This window comes from Nicotiana sylvestris, chromosome 8 (genome assembly GCF_000393655.2).
Source record: "Nicotiana sylvestris chromosome 8, ASM39365v2, whole genome shotgun sequence".
NCBI classification, from domain to species: Eukaryota; Viridiplantae; Streptophyta; class Magnoliopsida; order Solanales; family Solanaceae; genus Nicotiana; species Nicotiana sylvestris.
The window spans coordinates 138223022-138234816 of NC_091064.1; the positions used below are offsets into that span (position 1 = coordinate 138223022).

Sequence of the window (11795 nt, forward strand, 5' to 3'; positions counted from 1 at the left end):
TGTTCTAGAATTTGTTTATGGACTTGCTTAACATTGACACACTTTTACTTTATTTATTTAAATTATATGTATCTACAATTTTAATGCATTAATCTCTTTATCTAATAAGATTCATGATTTCAAAAATAATAAATAATATTAAGTTGATAGTTTACTATTAGCTTGCCTAATGGCGATGTTGGGTGCCATCACAACCTATATCGGGAATTGGGTCGTGACAGCTTGGTATCATAGCACTAGGTTCACTTAGGTGTCATGAGTCATGAGCGAGTCAAGTAGAGTCTTGCGGGTCGGTATGGAGACGTTTGTACTCACTTTCGAAAGGTGATGTGGCTGTTAGGAGAACTTCCCTTCCTTAATTCTTTGTTGTGCGATTTAATTCCATTAAAGCTCATGCCTTTATTTCTTTCCTACATATTCTTATATGATGTTGAGCGCTCGTTATCTATTGGGAATCGAGGAGTTGTAGTGGTACTACAGATGTGGTGCATGATATTTCTCCCTGCGTCTCCGAGCGTGCTATTATCGTCGCCTTGTGGAAGGGTGATCTGTTGTTTCATCCCATTGCTAGTGTTACCAACGGTTCGAGGCTATGCATAGCGTATTATAAGGTACATATGTTGTTATCATGCAATGTTGGTATGAATTGTAGGGTGCTTAATTATGTGTCGCGGCAATGAATGACTCTAAATGAGGATTATTCATTTCATGGTTTATAGGTTCGACATTTAATCTCGGCGGAGGAATGGAAATTGGACTACGGATGTTCAGGACTTGGTTGACGGAGTAGCGAGACTTGATATTTTCGAACATGGTGGAATTCTCATTTGTGATGTGTTGTTGTCATCCTTGTCGGAACGCATTAAGGCTTATCGGTGTTATGGTCTCCCTTGAATTGCCTTCGGGGAAGGGTGTTGTGGAATGGTGCATAAGTAGTGATTATTAGAGATGGCAGTGTATGGCAGCTTCAGAGTCGAATCGGTGTTTCTAGTGTTGATGGCTCGAGAGAGATGATCTTTATGAAGGCTCAGATTTTGTGGCAGTTTATCCGTTCGGGTGATACAAAGATGGATTATTATTTGAGGCAATATTTTGGCAGCGAAGGAGGGGGAAGGACATGGTGGGAGGTGCCTTGTGGTGGTTGAATTGCTAGCAGGTCAAGTATGAACAACAGAGACGGAGTAGTTGCTTAAGGAGATGGTTTAACCGAAATGGGAGTGCCAGTGTAGTATATGGATTCTGTGGTAGGATAGCCACATGCCTTGAGAAAGTTTAGAACAATTTGGGGATCCTGGTGGGAAATGAGTAAGTCCATGAATTTCATTTAGGATGGTGGCTACTGTACTGAGGGAGGTTGAATATAACGGAAAGAATTTTGCTTGGAATGAAGAGGGGTGTGAAAAGTTGATTATCGTTTTGGGATTCAACATGACTCGAGTTTGGAAGATATTGTTGGACTTTCAGTTTATGTTAGTGGGGAATGAACAGACTCTTACAGCTAACGACGAGCATAGGCTCAGGATGGTTTAATGCTTTTGTGGTAGTTGTACCCAGGGCAACGTCGTTGGAAGATGTCGATATGAAATTCCATAGGTGGGCTATCTCCTGTGAGCAAGTTAGCGATTGCGTGATTTTGATGAAGTTCCTATGAAGAGTTCTACTTACTACCTGGCAGGAGGTCGAATGTGCGATTGTGGATGATAATTCTAAGTGTTTTATGAAAAGTTTAATAAGAGATTGCGAGAAATTTGGCGGGTTAACGATGCAAGATCATGGTAACTGAGAAGGAGTGGTTATTGTGGGTTCTAGATTTATGTGATTGTATCTTGAAGCTGAGTGGGGGAGCCTACCATCTACAATTAGGTCACATGGTTGTGTGCCTTGGAAATGTCAGGTTATCGATACATTGGTAGATTAGTTATGACTAAGGAAAGAAAACATCAAGGGAAATTCGGGCAAAGAACTTGATGAATTTGTGCTACACCTCAATTTATCGATTTATGTACTGATTTTGGGATGACTCGAAATTTGTGCTTCTTATGGATGTGATGTACAAGGAAAAGAATTCATCCGATTACTTCTTTGGGAGTGTTCATATTCTAACAGAGTACTAGAGTTTGGTTATACATTCAGGACCAGGTCAGAGTGGGTAACTCTCAACAATGTTCTAGTGGGTTCGAGAATTGAAGTGCGGTGTCTAAGGATTTTGGGTTCGTTATGTGGCTAAGGATCATGTTTTGCAGCAGAGTGTAAAGGATACTTAGAGAATTTCTATATTATCATCAGGTTTGCAGTGCGGCCTTGGAGAAATGGGAGAAACAACTTCAAATTTGTAGGAGGTCTTTTAGAACGGGTGTATCAGTTGGAAATACTATTGAGTGCCTGAGAAGGATATGGGATGGCTCATGGGTATTGAGATGATGCGGTCTTGTGATTTGGGTCACCCGGGATTAGTGTTGTTTGAGGTCCGTTATGTGTTTGAATGGAGCTATTATTATTTCGAAGGCAAGTTTAGAGTAAATGGGAAGAAGTTGAGTCAGTTAGCAATGGTTTGAATCAACATAGTTGTGGAAATGATCAGTTCCTTCGATGTGGTAAAGCTATACAGGTGATTCGTGGCCATACGTGCAGGCTTGACAGCCACCGTAATTTGATTGATTTGGAGGTATTTGATTTTGATGGCCTTTGTTAGGTGTAAATGGATTCTGGAAGAGTTATGGCAGTTTAGGACATGACTTGAGGTTTGCATTTTCTACGGCTATGAGAATTCGGTTGTGTTTTAATTGTTCTTTTGAGATGAGTTAAGTGAAAGGTTTCGAGCCAATGAAGTGTTAATTCTACTAATGCTTTAGGGGTTGTGATGAAGTTCTTGTACTCTCATATAGAGGCATGATAGGTGCAGTGAGCGGTATGGAAATTGGAAGTTGAAGATCGAGGTTGCGATTCTGTTTTGATGAGAATGTCATGAGCCCGGAGGAGCGAGGGAAGATTTCAGATGTTTAGAGTCTGCTGGCAGTATTTTCGAACAACTTGAGGATGGTCTATTTTGTGGAAGAAGTGTTGGGTATCAAAATACGGATACTTGACTAGCACTACAGAAATAACATAGTCGATGGCCATTTATGTTCAGATTTTACTACCTGATGCAGAAGGTTGTGGAAGTATATCCTACGGGAAGATTGTACGAGTGTGACATGTTAGTCATTTGATTATTAGAGATTGAAATTAGGTATGGAGATTCTAGTACTGTCGCTAATGGGAGAGTTTCTGCCTGAGAGGCACTCTATTCCTTTGGTTGTGGATAGTGGGGAGTTTGTTCCAGATTGGACGACCGCTCGTATGTGTCATGAATAGGGTCACTTTTGATCTTTGGAAGGTTATTTCCTTGTATAGGATGATCGAAATCGACTTGAGTTCCGTTGGTAGATCTGATGTGAATGTATGCTCTACATTAGGTCGAATGTGTTCATTCAGCATAACATTGCTTATGGAGGAGTCTTTGGGCATTGGATGTTATTCATATCGTAAGCTATTCTATGTGATACTCTATTATGCCATGTGGGTTGTGTGATGGTTGGATTATTCGTACATGTGTTGTGATTCCGTGTAGCTTGTGAAGTTATATGAGCAAGATGGCTCTTGAAATGCATATCGTTTATTTCACCTTAGTTGTGCTTGAGTTTTGTAGCACATGGCACCATCTGTCTCCCCAGGGTTGTATTTATGCACTTGGCGTGCTTGTGGTCGATATTCGAGCGTTTCATGGGTATGATCATTATGGCTTGATGGGTATTTTGCTATTGATTGATATGTATGGATCGGGTGGCACGCTGTCACAGGTATGATGTTTTGATTGGGTTCCACGCCATAATGGTATCATGTGTGGATCGGGTTTCACACCGCAACAACGAGATGTTGAGTACGATTCCTTATACTTATTTTGTGTGCCTTGTTTCTCATCTCTAAGATAGGTTCATAGCATATGTTTGTCCGTTTTATTCGTTACATGGGCTGGATAGTTCTTTGCTAGAGTTCATTCTTCCGTATGAGTCATATTCGAGTTGACGCTTATTGGCGCATTGATAGCGTCATATGAAATTTTAGACGGTGTTTGAGGTGTCTTATTGCCCGAGCAACTTGTACTGGGTGAAACGAGGTTATTGGACTTGAAATCAGTGCGATCGGATTTATGTACGGTATATTAAAGAGAAATTGTCATTATTCAGTTCTTAATGAGGTAATGGTTCTTGTCAAGTGGAGAGACTCAATGATTTATTGATTTGGCAGGTGGTATGAGTTTCTACATGTCGTTTTCATCATTTCAGTATCACGAGGGTTGGATCAGGGCTTATGCACGTTATGAGGTATACTACGGGCATCAGGTTAGTGAATTTGCAGCTTTTACGGTTGGGGGATGTTATTATAGGCATACAAATTATGCAGTGCATTATGTGGTTTCATTATGGGTTTATGATCATGTTTGGTACAACTTGTTGAGATTGATACGGTGCTCGTATGTTAAAATTAGGTCTCGTAGAGAATTTTGGATGTTGGAATTAGGTTCAAAGGCTTGTGGCTAAGGTAGCAGGAAGGATCTTCAGTATAACTCGAGCTAATGTGCTCACTTTGGTTGTGGTGGAACGGGTAGGTGCACGAGGTGTTAAAAAATGATTTTGGGCAACTCCAGAACGGTTCTTGGCAAGTTCGAGGATGAACGTATGTTTATGTGGGAGAGAATGTAATGACCCGAATGGTCGTTTTGAGCTCTAACGCATTATTTGGTGGTTTGAGGCCTTGAGTAGTTCACTTCATGTTTTATGATTTGTATGTGTAGTCGGAATTGAATTTTGGAAAGTTCAGAGTTGATTCGGAAGGAAAATTCTCAATTCGGAAGTTTAAGTTGGAAGAGTTGACCAAAGTTTGACTTTTGAGTAAACGAACTCAGAATCAATATTTGAAGATTCCAATATGTTCAAATGATGATTTCGGACTTGGGCGTATGTTACGTTTGAGTATAGGGAGATTTGGGAGCATTTCAGCGTTTATTGTAGAAAGTTAGCATTTTGAAGATTTTAGAAATTCCTAAGTTTGACTTGAAGTGGACTTTGATATTATTGATGTCCGTTTGGGATTTTGAGTCTTGGAATAGGTTTGTATCATGATTTATGACTTGTACGTAAAGTTTTGCGACATTTGGAATGTTTAGATATGATTCAAACGCGTTCATCGAAGTTTGAATGTTTGAAAGTTGAAAAAGAATTTTGATCATCGATTCGTGACTATGATTTTATTCGTGGCATTTAAAGACTTTGGATAAGCTCGAATAAGGTATTGGGACTTGTTGGTGTGATTGGACGGGGACCCGGGTGTCACGACCCCAGTTCGCCCTCCATGAACCATCATGACGGCACATAGTCTCTACGACTAGGTAAGCGTAATTTGTGAAAGAAAAACCAAAATTTTGCGAAAGTAAACAATTTAAAACAGAAATAAAGCAGTAACAATGTTTAAATGTGCCGGTCGACATACACCATGTTCAACTCTCAATACCAAAACATAAATCCAAAACCCGGAAACCCACAAATCACAAGCTAAGATCAATACTACATGGCTCTAACTCCGGAATGTCTAATAAGAATAGAAAAATACAGAAGGGCTACATACTAAAAAGCAGGAATAGAAAGGGACTTCTCGGTCTGCGGACGCGACAGATGTACCTCGAAGTCTCTAGAGAAGTTGCCTCCTCAAGGATGATAGGCCTGAGTAGTGGTAGCTGGATCTGCACATGAGAAATATGCGCAGAAGGGGCATGAGTACACCACAACGGTACTCAGTAAATGCCAAGCCTAACCTCGGTTGGGTAGTGATGAGGAAGTTCAAGGCCCTACTAAGGTTAAATAAAATATAAAGATGACAAGATAAGATAAGTAGTGCAATTGAGAATCTACAGTAAGAATCTATACAAGATAATAAGAGTACAATAACAGAAACAGAGATGAAGGCAAACCACAAGGAAGTACCACTCATAACAAGGATGATAACCGGGGATCTCTTGGTATCCCGAGGATCTCTTGGTATCCTCAATATATGCTAGGGATCTCTTGGTATCTCGAGGATCTCTTTGTATCCTCAATATATGCTAGGGATCTCTTGGTATCCCGAGGATCTCTTGGTATCCTCAATATATGCTAGGGATCTCTCGGTATCCCGAGGATCTCTTGGTATCCTCAATATATGCTAGGGATCTCTTGGTATCCTCAATATACATTCAAGGAATCTCTTGGTATCTCGCACCTCAGTTCAGATCATAAATACGTACAGGGGATCTCCCGAGATGCCGTCCCGTAGTCCCAAAGTAAAAACACACAGCAGCAACACAAGAATACCCCATTTAAGCTAAATTTCGTACCAAGTAAACAGTTAATTCTAGCTTAACATGCTTCACGTAATGCAACTAAGGTAGTTTAAGCAAATAGGCAATTAAGTCAATTAAACACGCTTTTCTAAACTAGCAACATGCTAAATTCACAAGTAAAATAAAACAGGAAAAAGAACTCAATTGAAATACTTAAGGAAAAACCGAATTTTCAACAATTAGCTCAAGTACGCGCTCGTCACCTCATGTACAAGGCATTTCAATTATCAAATATATCATATCCTAAGGGGAAGGTCCCCCACACAAGGTTAGACAGGCCACTTACCTCGAACCGGCTCAAAAATCAACCCAAGACCACGTTCTTGCCTTGAGTACTTGACTCCAAATGACCCAAATCTATTCAATTCAATTTCATAATGTAAATAACACTTCAAGTAACTGATTCTACAAAGAAATTCTAAGCTAATACACGAAACTAGGTAAAATGACCAAAATGCCCCTCGGGCCCACGTCTCGGAATCGAGTAAATTTATAGTTTCAGAATCCTCACACTCTCACGAGTCTAACCATACCAAAATTATCCGAATCTGATGTCAAATCCCCAATTAAAACTCAATTTCTTGGTCTAAGAACTTTTCCCCAATTTTCATACAAATTCCGAAATTAAAGGATGAATTCATGTTTAGATTAATGGGTTACAAGCAAAAATGCGTTAAGAATCGTTACTCAATCGATATCTCTGAAAATTCCTCAAAATCTCGTTCAAATCCGAGCTCCCAAGCTTAAGTTTTGATAAAAAAGGGCTAAAACCCTCGATTTGAAATTTTAACCAGGCGCGTTCTTCTTCGCGAACGCAATGCACAAAAGTCCTGCTGGCCAAATTCCTCTTTCGTGAACGGGTAGCTTACATGAGCAGACCCTATGCAAACGCGAGGACCATGTCGCGAACGCGAAGACCAACGTGTCCTTACCTTCGCGAACGCGGGACAACATCACGAACGCGAAGCACATTTCAGCTGCTTCACCCAGATGCTCTACTCGAACGCGAGACCCTATCGTGAACACGATGAATGTTTTCTTTGCAACACAACAGCAGAAAATCTGTTGTCTTTCCAAGTCCAAAAGTGGTTCGTTGAGCATCCGAAATACCCCCGAGGCCTCCGGTACCTCAACCAAACCTGCCAACCAATCCTAAAACATCATTCAAACTTGTTCCAACCTTTGGAACGCTCAAAACAACATCAAAATACCTATTTTTCATCGGAGTCAAGCCTAAGAATTCCAAAAACTCTAAAAATACGCATTCGATCAAAAAGTCTATCAAACCTCGTCCGAATGACCTGAAATTTTGCACACACATCACACTAAACACTATGGAGCTACTCCAATTTCCGGAATTCCATCCCGACCCTCGAATCAAAATATCACTATCAAATCGGAAAACTTCAAAAATTCAACTTTCGGCATTTCAAGCCTAAATTAGCTACGGACCTCCAAAACACAATCCGAACACGCCCCTAAGTCCGAAATCACACAACGGAGATAACAGAACCATCAAATTTCCATTCTGAGGCCGTCTTCACACTGTTCTGACTACGGTCAACTTTCCAACACTTAAGCTCTCATTTAGGGACTAAGTGTCCCAAAACTCGACACCGAACATCCCGTCAAATCTAAATATCAAAATTAAACTTGGAAAAAATAGTTAATAGGGTATCGGGCATTAATTATTAAGACGACTGGCCGGGTCATCACACCGGGGGCCCGACGTGAGTTACGGGGTGGTTCTAGATCATTTCTCCATGTTTTTCTTCTGCTGGTGCTAGTGTCTAGTTTTGTTCTTCGCGAACGCGAAGGGATTCACGCGTTTGCGAAGAAGGATTTTTGGCTGCTGAGATTTTGTGCTTCACGTTCGCGACTGGTGTCTCTCGTTCGCGAATATTTGGGTGGCAATGCTACACATTCGTGATGTCATCTTTGCGTTCGTGATAAGGAAGCTGGCGTGGAGGAAATTGGCCTTCGCCTTCGCGATGGAGTGGACGCTTTCGTGATAGTGAAGCCTGGTAAAGCATCACGTTTACAAGACTAGTCTCGCGTTCACGAAGAAGAGTTTTGTGTCTAAAGTTTGTTGAGCTTCGCGAATGTGAGGGCAGTGCTGCGTTCATGATGAAAGGTCACATGGCAGTGTATAAGTTTAGAAATCGGGCTTGGGTTCATTTTTATCTCATTTCCTCCATTGGAGCAAATTTTGGGCGATCGTGAATGAGTTTTTCATCATCCATCATAAGGTAAGTGGTTTGTGCACATTGTGAGATAAATACATGAATTATATATGGATTTGAACATAAATATTGGTGAAAGTTGTGAGATTTGAAGAAAAACATAGAAATTGAATTTTTGGGATTTTTACCACGAAATTGGACATGGAATTGGAGATAAATTATATATTTGAGTTTGTGTATTATGGGTAAAGTTTATCTTCGAAAATTTGCGAAATCCAGACACGTGAGCCCGAGGATTGACTTTGTTGACTTTTCGAGCGGAGTTGGGAATTTTTATAAATTTATTTATTATGAGTGTGGAGTATATTTTGTTGGTTTGCATGTTGTTTGACTAGTTTCGGATTGATGGGCATCAGTTTGAGGTGTTAGAGAGGAGTTTGAGCCGGTTATGGAACATCGGAGTCAGGTAAGTCTCTTGTCTAACCTTGTGAGGGGGAAACCACTTTATAGGTATTAAATTGTTATGTGATACTAGTTGTAGGTGCTACGTACGCACGTGATGACGAGATTCCGTACGTAGTTAAAAGCATGTATATGTCCTGGTAGACTTAGGACTTTATAATGTAATATCTGAAATTGTTTGAACTCAATGTGCTAGTTTAATTACTTGAATTTATAACTGAAATCGATTTGGGAATATATAAGGCCGAGCTATTCGATACATGGTAAAAGTCATGTTTACTTTATGTTCCTGCACCTGTGTTGCAAACACATGACTCGTAATTCGATAAGTTTCTTCCTTTCTTGTGGATCGGACTGAATGCCTCGGCAGTATATTGAGATGCATCTCTGGTTCGCGCTGGTCGACATTCAACAATGTACACACCACTCTGGATAGGGCTGTACGACCTCGACATAATCGTGCGTGATACAACTAGCAGTTCAGATATTCATGAGATTCCCCCCTTTTATTGAGACCTGGCATTTATATGGTATTCCTTATCCGTTTGAGATTACAGTTGATATTTCTGATCTGTTGAGATAGCATATGACATTTGAGAGATTTATATCGTCAAAAGAAATGTAGGAGAATTATGATAGTTATAGTTTTTATCACGTTATTACTGTTGTGTTTCATATCTATTTATGATTTAATCATATTGGTTTATTAGACCATTAGTAAGTGTCGATGTCAATCCCTCGTCACTACTTCTCCGGAGTTAGGCTAGATACTTACTGGGTACGCGCTGATTTATGTACACTTCTGCACTAAACGTACATGATATGGCAAGTTCATTTGGTGGTTATCCTAGCGCGTAGGTGCAACTACTGAGGGGACTTTATGGTGAGCTCTTTTCTATATTACGCACCGTAGCCTTAAGAGTGTCCATCTTATTTATTTACTTTATCCTGTCTATTTTCTATTCCAGACGATGTTGTAATATTATTGCACTCTTTAGCAGACGCTCATGCACTTGTGACACCGGGTCTTGGGGATGTTCTAGAATTTGTTTATGGATTTGCTTAACATTGACACACTTTTACTTTATATTTTATTTAAATTATATATATCTACGATTTTAATGCATTAATCTTTTTATCTTATTAGATTCATGATTTCAAATATAATAAAATAAATAATTAAGTTGGTTGTTCATTGTTGGCTTGCCTAATGACGATGTTGGGCGCCTTCACGACCTATAGCGGGAATTTGGTCGTGATAGCAAAATGACCGGTTGGGTTATTACATTCTTTACCTTAAACATACGTTCGTCCTCGAATGGGTCTAGAATCATATCTGGAATGATGAATAAGTGTGGATATTTGCTCCGCATGTCCTTCTCGGTCTCCCAAGTTGCCTCCTTGATTGGTTGACCCATCTACTGGACCTTTATCGTAAAATCTTCTTAGACCTCAACTGGTGGACCTGCCTGTCAACAATGACAATTGGCTCCTCCTCATAACCCAAGATCTCATCTAGCTGAAATGTGCTATAATCTAACACATGTGACCGGTCAGCATGGTACTTCCGGAGCATAGATACATGGAAAACCGGATGAACTCCCAATAGACTGGGAGGCAAAGAAAGCTTGCAAGCAACCTTTCTAATTCGCTCCAACACCTGAAATGGACCAATGAACCTCGGACTCAGCTTTCCCTTCTTTCTGAACCTCATGTTACCCTTCATCAACAAGACTTTCAAGAGAACCTTCTCGTCCACCATAAATGATAAATCACGCACCTTCTGATCCGCGTAACTCTTCTGTACGGACTGAGCTGTGCGAAGTCACTCCTAAATCAACTTTACCTTATCCGAGGAATTCTTTACCAAATCAGTACCGTATAACCTAGCCTCGCTAGACTCAAACCAACCGATGGGGTAACGACATTGCCGGCTATACGAAGCCTCAAATGGAGCCATCTTGACACTGGAATGATAATTGTTGTTATAAGCAAACTCAGCCAATGGTAAGAATCGATCCCACTACCCTCCGAAATCAATCACACATGCTTTGAGCATATCCTCCCGATAGACTGTGAGGCAAAGAAAGCTCATAAGCAACCTCCCCAACTCACCTCAATACCTCAAATAGGCCAATAAACCTCAGACTTAGCTGCCCTTCTTTTCGAACCTCATGATACCTTCATCGGCGAGACTTTCAAGAGAATTTTCTCGCCCAACATAAATGATAAATCTCGCACTTTCTGATCTGCATAACTCTTCTGTCTAGACTGTGCTGTGCGAAGTCGCTCTTGAATAAGCTTTACCTTATCAAAGGCATCTTTCACCAAATCAGTATTGTATAACCTAGCCTCGCCGGGCTCAAACTGTTAAACCCCAAGTTTTCATACGTGAGAGTACGTCGTAAGTCATTGATGTAAGATCGGAAATGAGATTGTATTTGGAATCAAATAAAGTAAGTTAATCATGTTACCTTGGAGGTTACAAATATTTAAGATCATGAATAATGAGTACCAAGAGGGTTGAAAATCTTAGAAGCTAAACCAATTGAAGAAAATAAGTTTCGTCAAAAGTCGACAAGTTTGGAATGTTATAACATGTACTTTGGGGTGAGACTAGGGTTCTTAAAATGATAAGGAGGTTATTCTATGAGTTATTTTATTCGTATGATATTCATTTTCTACATTTTGAAGGCAAACAAGTTGTGGAACAAGAGTTGGCAAAGGTCATCACA

General features: G+C 40.2%; 1 protein-coding gene across 1 annotated transcript; it reads right to left on the minus strand.

Moving 5' to 3' along the window:
• Positions 1-10489: 10489 nt before the first annotated feature.
• On the minus strand, positions 10490-10822 carry LOC138875734 (uncharacterized). The gene has a single exon (XM_070154597.1). The coding sequence runs from the start codon at positions 10820-10822 to the stop codon at positions 10490-10492; it is 333 nt and encodes a 110-aa protein (XP_070010698.1).
• Between the last annotated feature and the right edge of the window lie 973 nt (positions 10823-11795).

Bases quoted from the DNA above. Each gene is read 5' to 3' on its own strand.
- LOC138875734 (XM_070154597.1), bottom strand. From the start codon at position 10,822: ATGGTGGACGAGAAGGTTCTCTTGAAAGTCTTGTTGATGAAGGGTAAC.